Source organism: Cucurbita moschata, unplaced genomic scaffold, assembly GCF_002738365.1.
Source record: "Cucurbita moschata cultivar Rifu unplaced genomic scaffold, Cmos_1.0 Cmo_Scf00026, whole genome shotgun sequence".
Classification (NCBI taxonomy): domain Eukaryota; kingdom Viridiplantae; phylum Streptophyta; class Magnoliopsida; order Cucurbitales; family Cucurbitaceae; genus Cucurbita; species Cucurbita moschata.
Window position 1 is genome coordinate 2,600,771 of NW_019268542.1, and position 26,937 is coordinate 2,627,707.

At 34.3% G+C, this 26,937-nt stretch overlaps 1 protein-coding gene across 1 annotated transcript; it reads left to right on the top strand.

Moving 5' to 3' along the window:
* Positions 1 to 9,515: 9,515 nt before the first annotated feature.
* LOC111461978 (calmodulin-binding protein 60 G-like) lies at positions 9,516 to 12,447 on the top strand. The gene is made up of 8 exons (XM_023105624.1): positions 9,516 to 9,721; positions 9,814 to 9,892; positions 9,972 to 10,033; positions 10,816 to 11,321; positions 11,407 to 11,570; positions 11,783 to 11,878; positions 11,960 to 12,068; positions 12,160 to 12,447. The coding sequence occupies exons 1-8, from the start codon at positions 9,633 to 9,635 to the stop codon at positions 12,276 to 12,278; spliced, it is 1,224 nt and encodes a 407-aa protein (XP_022961392.1). The 5' UTR covers positions 9,516 to 9,632; the 3' UTR covers positions 12,279 to 12,447.
* Positions 12,448 to 26,937: the final 14,490 nt, after the last annotated feature.

The following is a 26,937-nucleotide window of genomic DNA, read 5'->3' on the forward strand; positions in this document are numbered from 1 at the left end:
TTTTTTTTTTTTTTTTTTTTTTTTTTTTTTTTTTTTTTTTTTTTTTTTTTTTTTTTTTTTTTTTTTTTTTTTTTTTGCAGAAAACAATACTATATCTATTTTTTAAGGTTAAAATTTTAACTTAAATTAGATAAACAAATTTTTGTGTATTTTATTAAAATTAATGAGGTTGTTAAAATTAGTAAGTTTATTAGCTAAATTTGAATTGAAGGTAAAATTGTAATATTTATGGTAAAAAAATTGATGATCAAATTGATTAAACCTCACAATTTTTTGGTGTGGAATCCACCCCTTTTAGGAACGAGTCCCACTAAATCCATCCTTTTTAGGGTTTAGCGTCTTTACTGGCATACCACCTCGTGTCTACCCCCTTTAGGGAAAAGCCTCCTCTCTAGCACATTCCGGTAACTTGGCTCTGATACCATTTTTAACGGCCAAAGCCCACATATAGATGATATTGTCCTTCTGGGGCTTTCCCTTTTAGGCTGTCCCTCAAGGCTTAAAAATGCGTCTGCTAGTGAAAAGTTTCTACTTCCTTATAAAAGGTGTTTCATTCTTCTTTCCAACCAATGTAGGATTCTCACAACTATGCATAGATTTCATAACGTTTGTAGACCAAGAATCATGTTGGGACACAGTAACCCATTATTTTATAACATTTGCATTTCTATTATGTAAACCTTGCTAAATACCCTTTAATTCTCAACTAATCAAACTTTTCACACAAACGCTAGGGACGGATGCTTTTTACGAATTATCACATTATAAGTAGGTGCTCAAGGTAAGATGTCATAAAATCATACATAATTCATCCATAACATTATAAGTAGGTGTCATGTAAAGTTTCGGGTCATTCAGAGTTCATCAAAACTATAAAATCAACCTAGTATATATAGTAGGGGCATCTTCAATGTTGTTCCTTACACTCCATAACTCTCCCTAGTTTGAGTTTATTGACTCGAGTGTAGAACTCCAATTAAATTTGCAATTACGCTTTGTAAGAGACATCTAAGAACTTGAATTGGGAGATTGTGCTATGCTTGTTTTCAACCTTCAAGATCTTTTACATAGTTGTTGGTAATTTGATTACGAGTGGTTGAGGACTAATTTGAGCTAAAAATGGCTTGGTTTTAGCGTTCGAAGGACCCTTAGTTCAAATAATTTAAATTGTGCGTACCAAATGGGAGACCTTCCATTTACACCACTTCCAGCTTATCCATGTTAGGATCGATATCAGTCGTTAGCTCTGATACCTGATGACTTCACGTATGTACTTTTCTCTGGCTAAAAGGATTTCTTTGTATTAATGACTTCACGTATGTACTTTTCTCTATAATTCTCTCTATACATACGTGAAGTCATCAATACAAAGAAATCCTTTTAGCTAGAGTTCTTCTTGCAATTTTCTCTATCTTTTTTTCTTTGTGTTCACCTAGATCGAGCGTGTGCGTTGTTGTGCGATCTTAACAACTGGTATCAGAGCTAACGACTGATATCAATCCTAACAATCCAAACAATCTCCGAGGGCATGGTAGAGTCCCATAGGCCATACTCGAATTTGGGACGATATGGTGGAAACTATTTGTATGGCTATTTTTCCAATTTTCCATTTTTAGGGTCACTTTATCCCAAGCCTATTTTTCGAGTATTAAAAAAGAAAATCTAAACTTTGAAGCACAAAATCCAAAATTGAATAAAAGAAGGAAAAATCAACGTGGCCAATAAAAAAGAAGCCTTTATTTACCCCAACAAGTAAATAGGAGTTTCTTGCTCCCTAGTCACGCTAGAGTCTCAACATGTTGAGCCGAGGAAGTGTCTAATTCCCAACATCCCATGATTTACTATTGAATATAGTTGTTCTTACTTACTACGTGATCTTCCCTTTATCTAGAAAATGGGAGATTTTAGCCTCATTTCTAGCAACCCTCCTTTTAAACATGGTCGAGTTTCGAGTTTCTCCCCATACAACCATCTATTCCGTAACTCTTATCTAGGTCAATTGCTAGAGAATATTAGATGTCCAATAAAGCTTCAGTCATGACTCCATGAATCTCTCCGAGTGTCTTTGCGAGATCTTGTATTTCTTTCCTCAAAAGAACCTAAAAAGAATTCGAACATAAAAGAAATTTTAGGGTTTGGAACCAAAAGATGAACTTTTTAAAAGCTAGGACTTGACAAAGACAAGTGGAAGACTTTCTTTATTTGGTCAACATATCTTTTTCTTTTTCTTTATAAAATTATCAATGAGTGGCTCGAAGGTTCATGTTTGAACACCATTCCCACACGACGTTTGATCTTTGAATTTTGCACTTCAATGTCCAATTAGTTTAATTTATTCAAACGTGTACCTCATCATCATAGTTTGAAAAAGTAAAATCAAGGCTACTTTTGTTTAATTAGATGAGTTTGTTGCTTTTTGAGTCGGTGATTGATCGGTATTCTATCAATCATAAATAAAAAGTTACATATAACATGATTTATATTATTTTTATAAAGGCGGTGAAGAAGTACTTCTTGTATTATTCAATAGTGTTTATGGCGCCAGTAACTCAGGCAAGTAGATTGGTACCTAGCAAATAATGCGTCGTATTAAGCTTACAGTATTGGTTCATGGTTCTGGTTCTAAGGGTGTTACGGCACAACCTAAGCATACAACATTCTTTAAGGTTCATAAATCCCTATTTCAAGCATACATGTCATAATTATGTCAAACCGTCATAAAATCATACATAATTCATTCATAACATTATAAGTAGGTGTCATGTAAAGTTTTGGGTCATTCTGAGTTCATCAAGACCATAAAAACAATATAGTAGGCATAGTAGGGGTATTTTCGTCATTTTTACCTCTGTCGATGGTTTATGCTCCAAACAAGCTTCTTTGAACTTCAAATTCAGCATGCATCCATATTTCATAATATTAAGTCATACTTCAAAATTTTATGCACAACCGATATAATTTAGAGGGGCAATTTCAGAATTTACCCGATTTTAAGTCCTATCAATTACTTACTAAGCAAAACGTCAAATAGAGACCCTTAACATGGGGCTCTTGGCCTAATTCTTTCATATTACCTTGATAATTACTTAAATTAAATTTCTAGACTATTTTCAAGAGATTCCCACGAGCATATTTTAACTCTTAAGATAAGATCAAAATGACTATATGCTTATTGGATCGTGTTCGAGGGCTTTGTTCAAGTCCTTCCCGAGCTAAATTTCTTCCAAAATTTCTTTGGTAGGTCCTTAATGTGATAGCTTTCAAAAACCATTAGACTTAAAATTGAGTGTATGAGGGGCTTTTTAATTACTCAATGTTTAAGGACTAATTTGAGGAAAATTAGTTAAATACAACTCTTGAGATTTTTCACATTGTGGGTACTAAATGGAAGACCTCACTTCGAGCCCCACCACTTTTGGTCGCCAACTCGTTTGGATAAGTACAAATCTTTGTTCGAAATTCGCATAGATCTATCTTTAATTTAAAAAATGGCGACTGAGCAACCCTCCTTTTAATATATTTGAATCTCTCTCCGTACAACTGTCTATTCATTATCAACTCTTTTTCATTACACCATACTCGATAATTACGATTATAAGGCTCCCGTAAATCTCTCCCGAAATTTATGGCTAGTTCTTGTATTTCTTTCCTCAAATGCGAAAAGAATTCCAACATAAAAGGGGTTTTTGGAGTTTGCGAACCCAACTTTTAAAAAACTAAGACCTCATAAAGACAAGAAGGAGAAGAATGTACCCCTTGTTGCATATCTTTCTCTTTCTCTTTTTAAAATTATTAATGAGCGGATCAAAGATCATGCCACGTGATCTTTCAACATTTTCAACACTTCTATAAGTAACGCTTTGGCAATAGAAGTATGAAAGAAAAACATTGAGAAAAAACCCGACTCCAACTATCATTAGTGGTTGCAAGAATCGCTCCCTATGATCTTAGTTGGTTCAGTTATGACTGAACCGTCTCTTCAACTTCTTTACTTGTAAACTGTAGAACACATTTGATAGATTGTGTTCCTTCGGCACTTAGTTTAGTAGTGTTTTTTAGATCACCCGTCGACTTAAACCTAACTTCGTTTTATGTACTTTAAGAGACAAAAATTATAATAGAATTAAATGAGGAGTAGGTTTCCTTGAGCACATGGATGCATCTACTTTTTAGGGGCTAAAGTCAAAGGCTATAAAGAGAAGTTTGATTGAATGCACTAGTATATGTCGTTCGCTTTAGGAAGCTCAATGATACAATATGTTTTAAGGATAATAAGCGTGTAACATCCTAAAAAGTAATAATAATAATAAATAAATAAATAATAATAATAATTAAAAAAAAATGGTAACCGAGCTCTCTCTCTCTCCACTAATCTCTCACCTCCTCAAATATCTCTCTTCAACACGTCCTCCAACTCAGACAATCAGACCATGATCCATCAAATTATATGCTCGAGTTATATGAAGCTTTCACTCCTACACTTACTTATTCATTGGGACAATAACCTATGGGAAGGATTGATTTGAGGATGAGGCATTAGCATACTGACTCGCTTTCTTCCTTCCCTTTCTTAGTCCAATCTCGAATGGAACTTTTTTTTTGTTAGGATTGTTACAAATATTTTTTACTCTATTTCGAAACGAAATAGGAAATTAACATGAATTATAGTCAACAAACAGTACGAGTACGAGCTGCAAGGTACATTAGTCTGGGTTTCATGATTACTTTATCCCATGCAAATCATTTGCATGTAACTATTCAATATCCTTACGGAAAAATTAATTGCATCGGAGCGTTTCCGCAGTCAAATCCATTTTGAATTTGATAAATTCATTACTTGTGAAGTATGTGTTCGTGTATGTCCTATAGATCTTCCCGTTGTTGATTGGAAATTGGAAACGAATATTCGAAAGAAACGATTGCTTAATTACAGTATTGATTTCGGGATCTGTATATTTTATGGTAACTGCGTTGAATATTGTCGAACAAATTGTTTATCAATGACTGAAGAGTATGAATTTTCTACTTATGATCGTCACGAATTGAATTATAATCAAATTTCTTTGGGTCGTTTACCAATGTCATGTCAGTAGTCGATGATGATCATTTTTTTAATATGTTAAAAATGAAAAGCTCTGGTACGAGATTAAGAATGAGAAACAAAAGTGGGATTGAAAATTGAATTTTCATTAATGTTCACAACGTGTAAAATAGAATACAAACTACCACAGTAGATTCAACGAGTGCCGTTACAATATTCTCAGGTAAGATCTTAACAATATCTGTTGCAGCTAGGTCAGTCTCCAAGCTCTTATATTTGTGAAATCGACTCCTACCTAATCTTAGAGCAGTGTATATACCTTGAGTACTTTGTTTATGGGTTTTTTGCTTCGGTCCTGTCAATCGTCCGTCTCCAATGCAATGTCTTTTCGTTCCGGATATATATATATATATATATATATATATAAAGTCGAGGCATTTGACTCTTCCATTAGTGCCCCTTGACCTTGATGAGTTGGCTTACACTATTTTCTTAGGAAAGGGGAGAGAAATTGCGAAAACTGAATTACGATAGCTCAAGTTCAGTGAGCTTTAGGTATTGGTATTGCCAAGAATCAGGCCTTTTCTTTTGTCTCGAAGTCATTCTTCATTCCAATTTTGAATAGCAAGCGTAAGCGCAGGAGTTATCTTGCTCTCGCTATCGTATCCCTTTCCCCAAGCACTAACTCATATTTCGCAGACGCTCTTAAAAGATTTAAGGTAGTTGAAATAAAGTATTAATGGTTTCCATTCAAAGTTAATGGCAAAAGAATTTCAATTTTGAAATACATGAATATACGAAATGGTTTTTTAGAATTGTAATGGAAATTAAAAGTTGAATAGGGGTGCATTCAACCCGACAATCCAGACCAACCCAACCCGAACTATAGGGGTTGGTTGGGTTGGATTAGCCTTTCGGGTTGGTTTGGATTCATTTTTCTGAACCCGAACTAACTTGGTTCGGTTTCGAGTTCATGGGACAAAACCCTGAATTGCCCCGAACCAAACAAAAATGTATAAAATATACTAAGAAATTTACCTTCATAACACTCACACCTAAAATAGCTTCTTAATCAACATGTAGTACGTGAGAGAATTTTATATTATTTTAGAAATTCTGTAACACTAGAGATAAAATTGGATCGGAAAAAAAATTAGTTTCAATGGATTTAAAAATTTTGTTATAAAATTGAAACAAGTAATTCTAAATTCTAATGTATTTATTATCTATGTGTTCGTAACATTATTATATCACAATTTATATATATTTTTTATTTTTCTAATAGGCTCTCTAACTCCATCATCTCTAACTTATTAGACTATTTCAATTATATATATATATATATTTTTTTTTGTTATATATAGTATTTATAGACTAATCCTTTTTATTGATATCTTTTCTTTTTATAAAGAACTCGACTTCGTTATAAAGGTAGACTATTTCAATTATAATAATTCTCAACAAGTGTCGATATTTTAGTTGTCTTAGTTTTATGAGGATGTTGAACTATGTTAATATGTTACAATTTTCGCTCTTTTTTTTGTGTGAATAATTATATATTGATTTGGGTTTGTTTGTAAACTTTTAATTATCCGGTATAAGTTCTATAAAAAAAAAAATATTATAAATTGTGGATAAATTTTTAACAACCGGAACCAATCCGAAAATAGAGGGTTGGGTTGGGTTGGGTTGGGTTGTGAAAATTTTCGGGTTGGGTTGGATTACCAATCTAACCAGCTCGAACTTTTGGGTTGGGTCAAAAAAATCCTTCAACCCAACTTAATCCGGACCATGTACACTCCTACCGTTGAAAGCTGAATTTTTTTCATTGGGTGCCGTGAGGCATAGGTTTGAAACTCGTGAGGCATAGGTTCGAAACTCGTGAGCAGCCAAATTACAACGAAATATAATAATTATTATCATAGTATTGAGAATGTTTATATGTAAATTAATAACATTAAAAAAAATTATTATTATTTATAAAGCCCTTCAATAACACCAATTACAGGGATATACATTAAACTCAACAACTCGAACCGACCCAACCCGAATCATAGGGGATTGAGTTGGATTAGATAACATTTGAGGTTAGGTTAGATTGGGTTAATTTTCTGAAATTGAATAGGTTCGGTTCGAGTTTCGAGTTCATTGGACAAAATTTCGAGTTGACCTGAATCGAACAAAATCTTATAAAATATACGAAACAACTTAAATATTTGTGTGTCAGAGTGAAAATTGTGGAATAGTACAAATCTTACACCTAAATATTTCTACCCCAGTTCTCTCCACTCACCTTTCATCTCTTCCTCCAATTATCTCTCCTCGACTAATCACTCAAATATTTTCCCTATGCATAATTATTTTTGAGCTAATAATATATACATACATACATAGTTCTGTAAAAATAATGTACAGTAAAAGTTAGGTAAATAATAAATTTTAATGAAAATAATAATTTAGTCTTTCAACTTTGATATATAAAAATTTAACACTTTTGACCATATCTGTAGAAATTAAATAAAATGTTCTTCCCTATTACGAGAGTCTTATATTGGTTGGGAGGAGAACGAAACATCCTTTATTAAGGTGCGAAAACCTTCCCCTAGCAGACATGTTTTAAAGCCTTGAGAAGAAGCTCGAAAGGGAAATCCCAAAGAGGACAATATCTGCTAGCGGTGGGCTTAGACTGTTACACCTATATAGATGTAAATTTAAATTGTGGTTGTTGGCTAAACGGGGTTGATTATATTTTCTCTCCCTTACCCTACCCAATTTCTCGAGTTTGCCCTAATTCTCGTCCCATCTCCATTTGTGTGTATATAGAATAAAAAATGAAGGTTAAAATAGATGGCAAGAACGAAGATAGAAAAATTTTATTGGTCTGAGTAGACATCTCGTAAATATAGATACTCCTCAATATCCCGGCTATTCATGTTCCCCCTTACCCTACCCAATTTCTCGAGCTTGCCCTGATTCCGTCCCATCTCCATTTGTGTGTAAAATAAAAAAAAATGAAGGTTAAAATAGATGGCAAGAATGAAGATAAAAAAGTTTATTGATCTGAGTAGACATCTCGTAATTATAGCTAACTTATACCGCGTATGGATATTCCTTAATGTCTTGACTATTCACGGAACGTGAGAAGCAGATGAATAATCATTTGTTTCCAGAAGAAATTGAAGAATTTCTCAGGAATTCCACAAGATCCATTTGTTCTTTTTCTCTGACAGATGGTTAGAACTTCATATGTGTTCGAGCCCTATTGAGAGGTTCACTAGAGATCATAAATTGTTGAAGAAAGAAAAAGATGTTTCTTTTGTCCCGTCCAGACGATCGAAAAATAAAGAAATAATTAATATATTCAAGATAATGATGTATTTACAAAATACCGTCTCAATTCATCATATTTCATCATATCCGGAATGTGATATGGTTCCGAAGGATGAACTGTCGTCTTTTTATGAAAACCCTTCCTAATTTACTTCAAAAATATTCATAATTTTTTAAAAACTTCAAAAACACATTTTAATTTTTTTAAAAATACTAAAATATACATTTATTGTTAATACTCATGTTAAAAACACTCATCAACCTCCAAAAATAACATTAAAACGTTTGTAGATGATTTATGAAATACCCATAGACAGTTTTTGTGATGTCCTACATTAGTTTTTGTGATGTCCTACTAGACGTGTTTTAAAGCCTTGAGGGGAAGCCCGAAAGGGAAAGCCCGAAGAAGACAATATCTGCTAGTGGTGGGTCTAGGCTGTTACAAATGGTATTAGAGCCTGACATCAGACGATGTGCCAGCCTTCTCACTCTTCCCCAAAGGGGGGTAGACACGAGTAGGAACGAGTGCCAGCAAGGACAAAACACCCTTGAGGGGAAGCCCGAAAGGGAAAGCCCGAAGAGGACAATATCTGCTAGCAGTGGGTCTAGGCTGTTACAAATGGTATTAGAGTCAAACATCAGACGATGTGCCAGCCTTCTCACTCTTCCCCAAAGGGGGGTAGACACGAGTAGGAACGAGTGCCAGCAAGGACAAAACACCCTTCCCCAAAGGGGAGTAGACACGAGCAGGAACGAGTGCCAGCGAGGACAAAACACCCTTCTCTGAAGGGGAGTAGACACGAGCAGGAACGAGTGTCAGCGAGGACAAAACACTCTTCTTCAAAGGGGAGTACACACGAGCAAGAACGAGTGCCAGCAACTTCTTCTCCTACCTCTCAAAAGGAAAGCTGACAATATCTGCTAGCCGCGGTTACCGTTTTCATCCCTATATTGACTTTTGTTGACAATTTAGATCTATTATTGAAAATTTTGAAAATTTAATTTAATTGGGGAAGTAATTAGGATAGGTGGAATTTGCTTAGCCCTCGCCAATGAAAGATCACGTTATCTGAAATTTCCAAACAATTACTAAGCTCCCACTCTTTCTCTCTCTCTCTCTAAACAAGCTCTCCTTAATGGAAGATTTTGAGTTCACAAGTCCCTCTTCTCTTCCTCTCTCTCTCCTTCTTTCACCACATCACTCCTTCAAATTCAAATTTCAAGATTTTGAGTATCAATTTGCAGAGGCATAGATATCAAAATGGATGGGAAGGGCAAGAGCAAGATGCCTCCTAATGATGATGATCACAACCCTAACCCTAAAAGAACTCGCCCTTCTTCTTCATCTGGGTTCACTCTCTTTCTCTCTCTCTATTTTTTATTTCTATTTTTTCTGAGTTTTCTAGGTTTTGATGTTCTTGTCCGTTTGTTTCTCATTATAGTATTGGAGATAGATCTGTAGCTGAAGATGAACACGTGCTTGAATTTTTGTCTCGAATCCAACCTATCTTGAGCAATTGGGTATTTTTTATTTTTTGAACCTTTCTTGAAAATCCAAATTTGAATATGAAATTCATCTCTGACATTTGTGTTTTTTAAGGTTGAAGTGGGAGTGATAAATGCACTTCAAACCCACTTTCATCCTCTTCTTGAATTACTAAGGTTCGTATTTTAATTCATTCATTTTCGTTCTTCTACTTGTCTATTTGATTCGATTCTATTCTAGTTTTGTGAAATTAACAATCTTCCTACCCGATAGTTACATACGTTGTTGTTACCTTTTTGTTTGCATCACATATTACACCAATTTCAGTCTCTCAAATCTTGCTTTCAAATCTCTCTGCCCCATTTTCTAAAACTTTCTTCTTGAACCGAAACTAGAAGCTCGAGCATACGCCGCTTGGCCGTAGACGATGCAAGAACGAATTTGCTTAACTCACTTGTTGTTGGAAAGTGAGTGCCGCATAATTGCAAATCCCCTGTTGTCAAAAGTGTGATTGTAACAAGTGAGATCTAGATACAATTTTATGAGAATTTTGTTTTTAGTTTTGTGTAGGATAATTATGTTTGTTTTCTCACCGTTTCTTTACTGATTTGTTAACTAAATTTTTTTTGGATTTTTCAAATTTATAATAATTTAGGTTAGGTTTTTTTTATCCTTATTGAAAGTACCCTGAAACAAATAATCGAACTTGAAAGAAATGAAATAAATAACATGGTAACTTGAGGAGATAGTTTGTTTGTATTAAGGTATTTGTGGTAAAACGTACAACTCTGTTCCTATAGATGTTCCATGATTACTGTTTTCTTAATGCATGACTGTCGCATTCCGTGATGTTTAATGTTCGAGTTTGAACAAGCAGAGCTTATTGACTCAGAATTTAGTCCTACCCGGCATATTGTTACGTATTCCTATTAACCTATGGTTTGGTTTGATCACATAGAGAAAGGATAGAGAGTGGAGAAGAAGCAATTGTTGAAGGAGGGGTTGAGAAGTTCAAGCTAGTTTTCTGCAATCAACCAGCCTCCACTATCTTCACCAACAACAAAATCAAAGCAGAAAATGGTGAGGCTCTGGTAGTTGCAATTTGTGATGCCACAACCAATGACATAATACGCACGGGTCTCATGGCATCGGCTGCGGTTGAGCTCGGTCTTGTCAATGGAGACTATGATGGAACTAACCGTAGTGTAAGTGAATTGAATCGAAACGTTTTATCCGCAAGAGAGGGGAAAAGGCCTTTAATGCATGGTGATGGTACCAAATTCCTTTTGGAGAATGGCTATGCTCCCATTAATTGCGTGTGTATTACGGACAACTCGAGTTGGACGAAATCCAAGAAGTTTCGTATAATAGCGAAGATTATAGATGAAAAAATTCTAGCCATGTTTCCAACAATTGGGGTTGCTGTGTCCCAATCTTTTAGGGTCATGGATCATCGTGGGGAAGGTAAGCTGTATCTCTTTACAGAACTAACCATTTTGTAGTTCTACATCGTTGAATGAATGAATCTTACTTCTTTACATGGTTTTAGTGAACAAGAAGCATCATCCTCCGAGCAGAGAAGATGAAGTTTGGCGATTGGAAGGCATTGGAAAAGATGGCGCGTATCACAAAAACTTATCCTCCCATGGCATAAAAAATGTGGGCGACTTCTTACTGAAATACCATGAAATAGGTTCTGCTCTTCTGAAAAAGGTAGCCCAACAAAATCAAAATTGAAGTTATTTGTTGTTAAACCGTTCTAAGAGAAGAATGGTTAGTGTTCCATTAAATATAAGTTGGAAAAGTATTGTAATTGAAGTATGTTAGTATCAAAGAAACCCTCTTCTTATTTCTTTCTAATCCGATTATTCATTTTGATATGCTTCGACCGAGAGTCTAAACCAACCAAATAACAATTTGTGCAGCTGCTTGGTAACAAAGTTCCAGATAAAACATGGACGATGATGGTTGAAAACGCTTTTGAGTGTCAAAGCTATACCAGATATGAGCCATTATCAGAGGTTACACACACTCTTTGAACTTTTATTTCTGTATGTTGAAATAGAGAACTTTAAACTGAGTCGGATGTTGTATGAAAACAGACATATTTGCTATCAAATAATGTCATGGAAGATAGAGCTTATAATGAAGTCCTTGACATTCTCGAGCCGAACAATTTAGATCACTTGTGCTTGGAATGTGGGCTTGCTGGTATGGTGACTTAAAGTATTAAATATTTTTAAAGTTTAAAATCATTGCTTGCTTAAATGTTTGTTAAAACTTATATAAATTTGAATGGCAGATTCGCGGCCACTACTTACCGGAGAAGCTTCAACCTTATGTGAGGCAGCTGCAGCCACAACGGTATGCAGCCACAACTATGCAAATACTCATACCGATCAAAGACCTTTGACAAAGTGAGTATCCGAACTCAATGATTCATACGAATCACTATCTTTTACATCTCTGTGCAACGATAACTTAATTGAGACTCTTTCCTTTAGATTTCATACCAACTTCGTTGAAGACTCTTTTCTTTAGATTTAATATAAACTTCGTGGGAGACTCTTTCCTTTAGATTTAATATAAACTTCGCTTATTTGATATATACCTTTATAATATGTATATATATGTGTATATATATATATATATATAAAGGTATATCGTTTTTTCTATATGAATGTTATATTTACATCAATCAATTTTGTCACCTATAATGCATACAATGGTTTTGGTTCATTTACTTTTGTGGATATCATTTTCTTTTTTCTTTTTTCTTTTTTTTGTTTGTATATATATTATGGTTCCAAAATTTTTATATTTATGTTTAACTGGTAAATCCAAAATTTTCTACTTAATTTAAGGTCTTCACTCGCCACTACTGTATACATATACATATCATGAACATTGAATGCGAAAATACTTTATTTAAACTTTTATAAAACATCACCTTCATCTTATAATACAGTCGGACTTACGTGTTTTGAAAATACTTTTAAAAACGACAAAACAAAAGGCTAAATAAAATAAATAAACGTTTAAATTAAAAACATCATATTCTAGCCTAAATCTAAGAAAATAAATACGACTACCCTATGCATGTCTCATGGTCTTGAGTTGCGATGTCGTCGTCTGCCGTACATGAATGTCTTGCCTTAACCTGAAATAGAAGTAGCACGTGGCTTGAGTATTTAAAGAAATACTTCGTAGGTGATCTCAATATTGGGGTTAAATGTAAGAACATGCGAATGAAATAACAGGACCCATCCTTTCAATTTATTTTCCTATGGTACTATCATAAAAGGTAACTTGGATGTGTACCAAGATGATATGAAATGTTTTATGATACGAGATATGTGATAAATTGACATGTTTATGATACGATATATTGTGATGCGAAATGTTACATATAGACATACATACATATATACATACATATACATATAGACATATATACATACATATACATACACATACATATAGATATATATACATACATATACATACACATACATACATATACATATATTTATATCTCCGTTATTCACATGTCGTATCATAATCATATCATACCATAAACACTTTGTGTCATATTGTTCCCAAACTTATCATAGTCTTAACATTCTTATACGTATCACAGTCATATTGTTACATAAACTTATCTTAGTCATATCGTTATAAAAACGTATCTTAATGCTTTCATTCTATCAATTTATTATAATCCTAAACCCTAAACCCTAAACCATATCCCTTTCTACCCATAACCTAACCATATTCTTTTATCAATAGTTCATGACCATATCGTTTTTATCAATCTCTCATATCTATAGCACTTCGATACGTAACCTAACTTTAACGTTTCATGAACATATCTTACTTCTATCATTACATTACGTTTAGTGCATCCTTCTCATATCATATCTCAAACATATCATTGAACATATCATACCGTAAGTATTATCATACAATTCACAATCATATACATATCATAACATATGCATATTCATCCATAATCAATTCACATATATCAATATATATGACACGTGCAGAACCACGGGGCGCGTGTCAACATCAAATATAACCATGCGATGGTAAAGTCACTTACTTGATTAGCTTAAGTTCGTGTCACCAATTTATCCTTAAGAAAGTTCGAGTTTTGTTCTTTGTATCCAAATCAGCCTCGATCGAAGCCTTTGATACAAATTATCAACCCGTGCCTGCCTCACACTTTCACCATAATAACACACCGACTCTTGGGCCATTTGGGCCAGTCTCATTTGGGTCCTTCAATGGTTCAGGCTCTGGCTCCTTAGCAATTTGACACAAATTATGCAACACACAGCAAGCAACAATGGTCTGTGGCGCATGGCTTAAACCCACATTCAAATCCGGAAGAATCTTCCACCTAGCCTTAAAAGCAAGCCAATTGCATCAACTACAACCCACTGACCCTTCATCAGCAGTCCATCAGACAAGTTCTGTGCAGGCGAACCCCTCTCCATAAACACCTTCATTACATTATGATTATGATACAGTGCACGTCTGGGGAAGTATCTCAATGTTTATGTACATACAACATACATGATTCTTCTAGTTCTCATATTAACATCTCTTTAGACAGAACCGTAGTCTCATCTCTTTGCTAAGCTTAGTAACAGATGCTCGTTAGATATTTATATTAATATCATTTTTCATAATCTTAGGGTTGTGTCCTAGGTCGATACATCATCATACAACATGCTTAATATTGGAAAACATAATCATATTAGGGTAAACGTCATGCAAGACATTATAGTCATCATAAAGCCATCAAGTGCATCGAGTACATCAAATACATCATACATCATCATATAATGCACCATACGTTATCGTACATCATCATAGCTTATACACCATAGTTCATACATCATCATACATCATCATATAACTAGTGTACGACATCATACGATACAGCTCATACATTGTAGACATAAATATCACATGCATCATCGTATGTTATCTCAAACAATCATAAATTGTAACTCATACAATTTCTAACCTATCCTTGGCCTTAGCAGGAGTATTCCCTAATTTAATTAACGTAATCTCCCATTCTTCAAGAGTTGCTCCAATTGTTGTCGGGGTTCGTTTTCTATCGCACCTTTCGTCAAATTTTGTTAGTATTTCTCAATTATATTAATAATGTGAAATACAACTCTAAAATGGCCTCAATTACCTTAATTTGAGCCGAAAACAAGTTCGGGAGGGTCAGAATGGTAGAAATTGAGCTGGAAATGGAAAATCGAGCCAGATAAGCCGTTGGAAGCCGAGCCAAGCTGTAGAAAACAGGTTTGGGCCTCGGGTTATTGGACTACTGCAGATGTGGGCTACTGGGCCGAGGCAAAACTTGGGCCGAGGGTTTGCAGGCTGAGCCAGCGGTTTGGGTTGCAGAGGCGGCCGCGGGTCGTGGTCACAGATGGGTCCGACCCGGATCCGACAGGTCTTTTCTTCTTCACCTGACTTCCTATGCATTTTTCCGGCGAACCTTCTCTCTCCTTCCCACGACGTTTTCGAGGTCAATTTGAGTCCTTTTTCTCCCTCTTCTCTCAGTTTGTCTCTCCTCTTCTCTTCCTCGAAGTCTCGTGACTTAAAAACACTGAAGAACCACATATCTAAGAAACTTAGGAATCCCAAATTTTGGCTTCGTTTACCAATGACAATACGTAACGAAAAGGGCACAAAACTTACCCTAAGATGATGTGCAATTGTCGGGGATCCTCCTCTTGGTGTTAACCAAGCTTTTCGACGTCGGTTGTGATAGTTTCATTTCAGACTCTCGCTGGAGTTTTCTTCGATCCTCCCTCTCTGTTTCTCGTTCTATCCTCGTCGCAGGTGATCGAGAATGTCAGACTCGATTCTAAAAATATGTTTGGTTTTTCGAGAATCTTTTGCACACTTTTACATGAGTTTAGAGATCAAATTGGTAATCGCTTACTTCAATAATTCGATTCTAAAAATAGTTTTCTATACAGATAATAATAAGAACAACCACTTAGAATTCTCGAGAAAAATAAAACTCCAATCGAACGATTTTTAAATGGAAGATTTAAAAAAAAAATTTAACAATTTAATTTTCTTCATTATTCTTTTAAATATTCTCTTTAGAAAAGAGTTAATATAGTAATTTATTGGTCTACCAAATTTATAATATTAAATATGTTCAATGCTCTTAATTAATTGGGTGAGGATTTAGTTTTATTAAATATAACAAAAAAAAAACATAAATGATTTAAAATATAATATGCTCTGTCAATGTCGTCTGGAAAAGGAATTTAAAATAATAATATTTTTAAATAAATGATCTTTTTTTTGGGAAACATTTGGGGAGTTGTAAAAAATTATAATGTGAGGGATTAATTATATAATATTAACTAAATTAATATTAGGCGTGTAATTGTCACCCTTTCCAAGATAAATAACCATTTATTTAATTAAAAAAAATTAGAGAAAAAAATTAAATACACTGTATTTGTCAAATTGGGTAAAGACCCTAAATTTCCACACGACTCATCTATAATGCGGAAATATAACTCTTACATGAACATCATTATAACATAAACTTCAAAAAATGCTTAAAACAACTTTTTTTTTCTAGAAAACATAGTCCTGGTCTTACGAGTTTAAATATGAAATATTGATATTTAGAGAAAATAAAAGCAATACAAAATAATTTAAAATAATGAAATGCATAACAATTTATTCTAACCTAAACTTAGAAATTTAAATATGAATCTACCACATGCCATAGTCTCTGCTTGCGATGGCGTCGTCTTCTGTATTAGTGTGTCTTGCCTTTACCTGAAAAATGGTGTGGTAGACAGCTTGAGTAATTCGAAGAATACTCAGTAAGGGGCTCCATTGTAAGGGGTCTTGCAAATGCAAATGCAAACACATGCAATCATGATTTAGGAACTTATCTTTAATCATTATAGGGGTGGCTCCAGTCTCAGAGAGATTGGATGTGCAGTACTTCCCTACACACAACTCACATGTGCGAGTGTGAATCTCTAGGGTGCTCGCACACGTCAATTACCTTAACCAGGGTCGAAAAAAGGTCCAAGAGGGTCGAAACGGTGAAAATTGGGCTACAAATGACAAGTTGAAAAGTCGCCGGAGAACCGCCGGTAAGGTGCTGGAAAGATGCCAGGCGTCGCTAGTGAGCCACCGAAATCGCCACCGAGCCGCCACGTGGGTTGAAGATCGGTTCGGGTTGGTATTTCGATGGGCTTGCGAGTCGTCAGCTGTAGGTGGGCCGCTGGGCCGCAGGTGAGTTTGGGCCTCGAGATACTGGGCTAGATTGGTTTTTGGGCCTCAGGTTGCGTAGTTTGGTTTCGTGTTGCAGAACGGGCGGGGGTCGTACGTAGGTCTCGGGCTCGATCGATCTCTAGCTGCTGGGGCGATGGATTTTAGGCCGCAGATATCCGATGCTGGTCCGACTCGGATCCGACGGATCCTTTCTTCTTTGCCCAATTTCCTGCGCGATTTTCCAGTGGCACGAGCAGCCCCTCGGCCTGGCGGTGCGACGGCGATTCCGGTGGCTCACCGGCGACGTTTCGGCAGTTCTCCGGTAACGTTTCCGGTGAATTTTTCGGCGACTCCTCGGCTTGCCATTTTTAGCCCGATTTTTACCGTTTCGACCCTCTCGAACCTGTTTTCGACCTCGGTTAAGGTAATTGAGATATTTTTAGAGTCTTATTTCACATTGTTAGCTGGATTATTAATTAAAATGTGAAATACTAATAAAAGGTGACGAACGACGCGATAAGAAGCAAACCCCGACAACCTTTGGAATAGCACTCGAGGAATAGGAGCTTACGTTAAATAAATTAGGGAGTATTTCGGCTAAGGCGAACCAAGTAAGTGGCTTTATTATAGGATATGCTAAAAATTGTATGAGTTATGATGATGTATGAAATGTGTCGTACGATGTCGTATGTTAGTATATGACAATGTATGAGTTACGATGATTTATGGCTATATCGTATGATGTCGTATGTTAGTATATGACGATGTATGAGTTATGATGATGTATAAGCTTTATCATATGATGACGTATACTAGTATATGTTGATGTATGAGTTATGATGATGTGTGAGTTATGATACTTGATGATGTGCGTAGTGTATATATATTTCGATGAATGACGTACTTGTATTGTTTGATGCACTTTTTGACAATATGATGAGTATGATGATTGCGTGACCTATACCTTAATATGATGATGTTTTCCATATTGAGCACGCTATATGATGATGAGTGTCATATTGCATCATGTTGTTAGATTAGCATAGGACACAATCCTAAGAGAATGAAAATGATATTAATATAAATATCCACGAGTATGTGTTACCTAGAGTAACAAAGAGATGAGACTAGAGGGTTGTGTCAGAAGAGACATTTTGATGGATCTAGAGAGACCTCATGCATATTGTATGTTCATCAGCATAGGGCTACTTCCCCTAGAGATGATGATTGCGGACGCGCACAATATGATGATGAGTGCGAAAGCACACAATATGATGATGAGTGCGAATGCATACAGTATGATGATGAGTGCAAATACGCACCGTATGGTGATGAGGGTGTTCATGAGGCACATGACACTATGGGGTTTCGCTGACCTCCGAACATCGCTACAAATTAGCTTGATTAGAGGGTCCAGGGAGTGTGCGAACGACCTAGAGATTAGAGGCCACCCCTATGATGTTAAAGATAGGTCCATAAATCATGATTGCATGTGTTTGCATTTGCATGGCCCCCTATAGTGGGGCCACTTACTGATTATTCTTCGAAATACTCAGGCCGTGTACCACATCATTTTTCAGGTAAAGGCAAGGCGCACTTGTACAGAGGACGGCGGCATCGCGAGTAGAGAGAGATTCATATATAAATTTCTAGGTTTAGGTTAGAATAGGTTGTTATGTATTTCATTGTTTTAAATTTATTTGTATTGTTTTTATTTTCTCTAAATTTCAGTATTTCGTATTTAAACACGTAAGACCATGACCGTGTTTTCCATGACTGAAAATTTAGTTGTTTTAAGCGTTTTTCGAAGTCTACATTATAAATAATGTTCATGTAAGAGTTACATTTCTGTATTAAAGATGAGCATGAGATGTTAGTAGCAACTTTAAGTATGTAGAAATTTAAGGTCGTTACAGTAAGTTATGCTCAAAGGTGTCGGCTGTGTGGCCGTGAATTCAACTCAAAGGAAAATAAAGTTTAGTGCAAACTTGTAAGTTTTGGACATCCAAATCCTAATGTTCAATGCATAGTCAAAGCTCAAACTTGTCTTAATAGATTTATGGGAGTTAGATCTACACTTTTGTAAAAAGGATCTCACGAGGGATAATGTGCCTAAAATGAGGATCAAAGTTGTTATAAACACATGCAAAGCATGTTGACTTTGTGATTATGAACTAAAATGCTAAATGTATGTAAAATTGCATGAGTTTATTAACAATAACCGTCAATGCATGCATATGGTTTGATAATATTAGAAGTTCATGATTAGCATGCATGATGTATGACTATAGTTTATACTTATGACTTGATTATGATATGAGATGTGCATGAGTGTTTTTAGTCTGTTAGTCCTCATGAAACCCCGGACTGATGCACTACGTACTAAGTTTGGGAAAAATGAGTATTCCTAACCCTCAGATGTGTGCTACTTCAGGTTGCGAGTTTAGTAGACAAGTCGTATTTGACCGAAAGGTGAATCTTACATACGAGTCTAAAATTTGTAGTAAGCACAAACAAAACGAACAGATAAATTTGAAGATTAGCTCTGATATCTTCATTATCGATTGAAGAGTCTTAGTAGATCAGACTAAGAGCTTAGGTAATGGTTGGGCCGAGGACCCGATCCAAACCAAAAACATATAAACAAACTGTTACAAATAAAACTTGAAGTATGAAGTATGCTAGAAATGAGTACCCATCGTTTTCTAGAGGTTGCACCAGAAGGCCGACGTAAAGTGGGGGTCTCAATCCGACACAATCGATATTGAAACTCCATACTGTCTCTTTCTCATGTACACTCTACCCATTTATCTGTCGTATACGTGGCCTTACTAGATAGGAAGTATGTCGACTTTGTCAGTTTATCGATAAGCACCCATTATTAATGCGTAGCCTTTTAATGTCTTAGGGAGGCCTACGATGAATCATTTTGTTATGTTCAAGGGTTGCAATAACCCTAGTGGCTTCTACCTCGGTGCCTTCACATTTTGACACATGAGGCCTTACAAACTTTTTATTTTTTATTTTTTATTTTTTATTTAGATTTATGTTCTAAAATGTTCGGGTTAATTATTTAATTTTTAATAATAATTTTCATTACTTTATTTACAATTTAATATTTTTCTTGGTATGAAAATTCAAGATTTTTAATATAATCTTGAACAATATCTAGTTGACATAAAAAAGAATCATGTTTAAGTAATAATCTAAACGGTCTATATTATATAGATAAGGTTTAGTGTCTTATCTTGGTAACATTATTGATACGACACTCTTTGTAATTATTACAAATGATTTGATTCAAATCGTTCATGTGGAGACATGTGAGTGGGGTATCTTATACAATGAGTTCGTATAAAACTAGACCAATAAATATTTAATCTCTCTTTATAAATTCATTAATTGAGAAGACTAATATTTCACATAAAGATCATATGCAATTAGATCTTAATTTTTAGTGAGTTGTGAACTCCTATCTACCTGTGATTGTCTTTTCATTTGTATGGGTGAGAATGACTTTTGTTGTAACAACCAAAAAATGTAGGAAATTAGGAGAATAAGTCATTCAGGTCAGACCAAAGAATCTAGAAAAAGAAATTAAGAGTAAGGACAAATGTGTTAAACTAAGTCATTTCTATACCTTAACCAGTAACTTTTAAGTATGTTTACAGATTTTTAATTCTTGGTAAGAAGGATTTTTAGAAAAATTATTGATTTTTCAGAAAAAAAAAATAATAATAAAATATTAAGAAAGTGACAAATTACTAAAATATCCCTGAATATATGAATAATTACGGATATGTCATTCTACTAAAAAGTCAGACCCTCAGTGACCACCTCCACAAAGTCCTTGGAATCTCAAAATCCAGCCATTGGATTTTCCCCAAATTTGAACACAATCTAGAATTTTAACACATCATCAAATTCAATGTCACAATTTAAATTGGAAGTTGTAGCTTGGTGATCGGAGAGGATATTTTCAACAGATTATTCAGAAAATCCAATCTCAAAATCACGACGATTCTGGAGGTTTCAATGTCGGTAGAAGCTTCCCCTATAAAGTTTGAATTTGAGGCAACGTTTTAAGACAAGAATTGATGAGGATTCTTGGAATTCGAGTTTTAAACTTTTAGATTATGGGTTTTTCTTTCTCGAATTTCTTCTAAATTTGTGAGCTATGGTTAATCATTTCCTTTGTACGAACTCTCACATATTCCATATGGGATTTCCAACAAGTTTCGTGAAGGAATTGGGTCCTGAAAAACTTTAGAATCGACTGCCCAACAAAAGGTTTCTAGATTTACTCCGGCGAGAAACATGTTTTCTAGCAAACTTTGGAAGGTCATAACTTGAGCCAGAGACCACGAAAAGTTATGAACTTGGTCTCTAATTCTTCCTTGAAACTACATCTAAAGGTTTGGTGAAGAAATCGAGTCCATTAAAGGTCTATATAGAGATTTACAAAGGCAAAATTAGAGGGGTATGATAAGGAAAAATCATGATTTTTCCAACAATGAAGGAGAAGATGAAGTCCAAAGCCAAAGGTCAAACTTTGACCAATAAAAGTCAACGATAAGCTATATGTTGACTTTCCCTCCGTTTTTTCTTATTTTTAATCACCTTTCAGCTGATTCTCATGAAAAACTCTATGGTTCCAGTAACTAGACACAAGAAGGAGTATGTGAAAGTAAATTTAAAGTAATTTGGGTACCAAAAGCTCAATAACGGAAGTCCCAAACGTCGACTTTGAGGTAAGTAGCCACCTTAGACTTTTTGTTAATAAATACTCGTAGGAATTGCTTGGATTTTAATATAAACCCTAAAAAAAATATGAATTAAGGATATATGAAAGAAAAACTCAAAGAATCGTGAGTTAAGGCCCTGAATTGATCAAAATATTCGGGATTTAAGTAACATTAAACTAACTCACTAGATGAATTCCACTGCCTATGAAATTTTAATGCTAAGCATATTATAGCATATTGAAGTTATATATGAAATTTGGTGGTCATTGAATAAGAATAAGTAGGTAAACCAAGAAATAGTGCAAAATGACCATAATGCCCCTATGGATATCTATCTACCATTCATGATCTTGATGACCTCCAATTCTAACCTAAGACTATGAATTATAAAAACAAATACAAAGAAGTTTAAAATCGATGAAATGCAAAACAACCTATTTTAACCTAAGACTAGGAATTTAAGTATGAGTCTACCATATGCAAGTGCCACATTCTCTGCTCGCGATGTCGCCGTCCTCCGTACAAGTGCACATTGCCTTTATCTAAAAAATGATGTGCATCATATGCTTAAAATGGAAAACATCAACATATTAAGACAAACATCGTGTAATCATCATACTCATTATAATATGCAAGTGCCACAGTCTTTGCTTGCAATATCGCAGTCCTCCGTACAAGTGCGTCTTGCCTTTATCTAAAAAATGATGTGCATCATATGCTTAATATGGAAAACATCAACATATTAAGACAAACATCGTGCAATCATCATACTCATTATATCGCCATAAAATGCATCAAGCATATCAAGTACGTCATACATCAAACTATTGGGTTTTATGTTCTAAAACTCATAGTTTGTAAACAAAGATATATTCTATTTTCAATAAAGTTATTATTGATGTTTATTCAGAAAAAAATTGTTATTGAATAAAGTGAACTTTACGATCATTAATCTAAATCCAATAAACTAAGAACACTCTGGTTATAGTATGATTACTTGAACTATATGTAGAGACATAAAAGTGGATCAAGTCCAAGCATATAGTCAAAAGGATCTATAGTATAAGGATAAGGCTGAGTACCTTATTCTGAAGACACTATGGATGCGGCCAACTTTTGTATATGATATAAACAATGTGATCACTAAATTGTACATGTAGAGACATGTGAGTGGGGGCGTCAATGAGTATTGCATAAGATCGGACCATGAAGAAAATCACTCTCACTTTATAATGTCGTTTACTGTTGAGAGTGATTTTCTTTTCATTCGATGACCTAGGTAACTCGATCTTAATCCTGAGCTAACCATGAACTCCTGTTCATTCGGAATTATCCTTAGATTTGCATGGGTGAGAGTGGCTCGAGTTCGCCGACTCAATAGGCCTCTCATTTCAGGGGTAAGACTGAATAGCTGGGGACGTGGGGTGCAAGATGAAATTCGCTCCTACCCACTTTTAAGAGAGGTAGTTCCCTTAAGTACTGACTCCAAGTCTTGAACAAGGGGCCCCACCCACTCATTGGCCTGAGAGGGATTCGGTTTACTGGTTGGACCACAAACCAATTGTTCATAAGAGGATCAGTGGAACATAAAGAACAAGAAGTAACTTCAGGGGTAAAACGGCTAATTGACCCAACTCTAGTAACGAACAACCTGTGAAGGATCGACTTACTAATCATGGTTATATCAAATGGACATAAATATATCTATAATAAGGGGAGTGCAACTACTAGGCTATAGTGGAGTGTCCTAGTAGTTAACGAATGTTGGTTAACAAGATTAATGAGTTTAACCGGTTAATCTTGGATCGTTGGAGCCCATGATCTATAGGTCCATTAGGTCCCTCTGCTAGCTCATATCGGACTAAACCATAGAACAGTGTGACGAGTGAGTTCAAGTATTCGAATTCAAATTCGGGAATATGCGTTACATATATACGATATATTTAACCGCATTTTTGTTTTATTTACGAATTAAACAAAAAGAGAGAATATGAGATATTTAAATAAGATTTAAATATCTTAATCAATTATGTGTCGAAATTGATTGGGATTGGCATTTGAATTAATATTAAATATTAATTAAATAGTTTAATTAATCATTTAATGTTACTTTAATTTGAAATTCATTATTCAAATTAATTGTTGAATTAAAATGAAGAAAGTTGTTGACTTTCATCTAATGGAAAAATCCATGTTAGTGGAATTTTGAAGTGTCAAAATTTGGTTTAACCAAACTTGCATGTTTGCCAAATAAACCCCACAAGTTTGAGTGGAATTTTGAGTGTCAAAATTTGGTTAACTCAAACATGCATGCTTGCCACATAATCCCAAACATTTGAGTTGAATTTTAAGTGTCAAAATTTGGTGATCTCAAATTTGCATGAACATGTAAACATGGCTCTTTAAATAGAGTGATCATAGTACATAGAAGGTCTTCTTCTTGGTGAAAAACCTTGAGAAAAACCTCTCACAAACACTCTCTTCACATATACAAAATTCCTCCCAAGTTTAGTCACTCACCGGATTCCACAATCCCGTTCTAAGGCCGGAGAATAGTGGAGAAGACACTAGTGGTGGTTCGAAACCGGTTCGTGAGGAAAAAGGAGTTTGAACTAGGAAAGGTTAGTATCTAAACTCATCAAATTTTAATACTTATGAACATGCTAGTTTTTTTTTACTATAATTGATGTTCTAAAAGTGCCTAAGATCCAAATTGCTTCCGCATGTGTTATATTAACACCATCACAAAATATATATATTACGCACATCATCAAGCATCATAACTCATACATCATCATATACTAGTACACGACATCATACAATACAGTTAATACATCATCATAGCTCATACATCATAAATTGTAACTCATACAATTTCTAGTATATTCTATAGTAAAACCACTTACTTGGTTGACCTTGGCCAAATTTCTCTCTAGCTCCAAATTTGCTTGCTTTCATTCTTCAAATTCGTTCTCACTTATATCAAAACTTCATCTATTTTGAACATAAACTTAATTGCCTAAAAAAAAATTGAATTAATATGTCAATATTTTTTCATGCGGCTTGGATCATTCAATCCAAATATTGTTTGTTATAATATTACATTAACGGAGTACAAATAATAATAATTTCTCCGATATTTCATTTTCCTTCCATCCAAATCTGTCCCAGTGTCTTTATTTCTATTGCATTCTATCTCATCGTATCAAATTCTATTATGCGATATTAGAAATGAAATTTTAAAAATAACATTAACGCACAAATTATTTTCAAACTTTTTAATATTAATTTTAAAAGTCATTATTTTTAAACGTGTACTAACTCTGAATGTATTTTTTAATTTTTTAAAAAAAATTAAAGAACTTAAATGATTTTTTTTTAAACTCCAAGTATTTTTGAAATATTTTTAAAAGTTAAGATTTCTGTCTCAAACCAACTGTAAAAGTTTTTTCTTTATTTTTTTTTAATGTTTTAAGAGGACTTTAAAACATTTGAAAGTTTAAAAAGTATATTTTTAGAAAAACTAAAAAATTTTAAGGTATTTTTATTAACTACGTAACTAAATGAAAAATTAATAAAAATAATTTATTAAGATGAGAATAATTTAATATTATTTTTGTTTAATCCTAACTTTAACGTGCTTTATTTGATAAGTATGCGATTTTTATCTGACTCGATTCAATCTTAAATATTGAAAAAAAAAAAATGGTCAAATTGAGGTTGAAAAGTCAAACACTTACATTGGTGGTTTGAAACTTGTGTTACAAGGTGAGGAAAGTGGACGACTTTCTTTTGGGAAAAAAACAAAACGAAAAGTCGAAAATTTTGGCTACTCAAATCGATGTCTAGTTGTAAGGATGTTCGAAAAAAAAAGAGGGTCATTACAGATATCTAAAATAGGGGTATGCATTAAACTCGAAAATCTAAACCGACTCAACTCGAATTATAAAGGGTTGAGTTGGATTAGATAGCATTTCAGGTTGGGTTGAATTAAGTTTCTAGAATTGAACAGATTCGATTCAAATTTCGGGTTCATTAGACAAAATTTCGAATTGACTCGAATCAAACAAAATCTTATAAAATATAGTGAAACACAAGGCCAAAATCATACACCTAAAAATTTCATACCATTTTTAAACCCTTAATTTATAATATGAATAAACTAACAAACAACGGTATAGTTTTATACTATTTGGAACACATTATTTATAATATGAATAAACTACAACTATCTATAGGTTTTGTCTTAGTGGTAAGAATATGATTTATAATAGGTTAATTTAATATGATTTAAAAATACTCGTTCACTTTTTAAAACAATATTAAAACGTTTGTAGATGATTTATGAAGTGCTGATAGACGGTTTTCATTCATGTAATAACGGAGGTCACCACTAGTATAAAATAGAGATAGGTATCTAGAGCATATTTGTATGTGTACGCATTCTAGCATAACCCTGTAGTGGAGTCAGTTACTAAGTATTCTTTGAAATATTGAGCCGTGTGTCATCATTTTTCAAGTAAAGATAATGCGTCCATGTACGGATGACGATGACATTGCAAGTAGAGATCATGACACGAGTAAGAATAGTTCGTAAAGAAATTATAAAGTTGAGGATATTTTTATTTTTTAATTGAAAAAGTAATTGGGATGGAGAAGAGAAGACGCGTTGTTGATAGCTATTTCTTCTTACTTGTTTTACTATCAAATTTATAGCTATTTATGTTGGTGGTTACTTTCTTTCAAAGCATTCTGAAACCAATAATGGAATTTAAAAGAAATGAAATAAATAACACAATAATCGAAGGAGATAGTTTCTTTGTACGAAGGTATTTGTAGTCAAACGTATTAACGATTATTGACTTCTTAATGCATGATAGTGACATCTCATGATGTTTAATGTTCGGGTTTGAATAAGTCGAACTTATTGACTCAAAGTTTAGTCACTATTTGAAGCACACGACATAATATTACATATTCGTGTTAGAATAAATGTTGTATTTTGAACTATGGTTTGATTTCATCACATAGAGAAGGGAAAGGGATAAGAG

What these genes read in the sequence shown, in the direction of transcription:
- LOC111461978 (XM_023105624.1), top strand. Translation starts at nt 9,633, where the DNA reads ATGGATGGGAAGGGCAAGAGCAAGATGCCTCCTAATGATGATGATCAC. An exon ending in GATATGAGCCATTATCAGAG is followed by an intron (nt 11,879 to 11,959) that starts GTTACACACACT and finishes GTATGAAAACAG; the next exon opens with ACATATTTGCTATCAAATAA. An exon ending in CTTGGAATGTGGGCTTGCTG is followed by an intron (nt 12,069 to 12,159) that starts GTATGGTGACTT and finishes TTTGAATGGCAG; the next exon opens with ATTCGCGGCCACTACTTACC.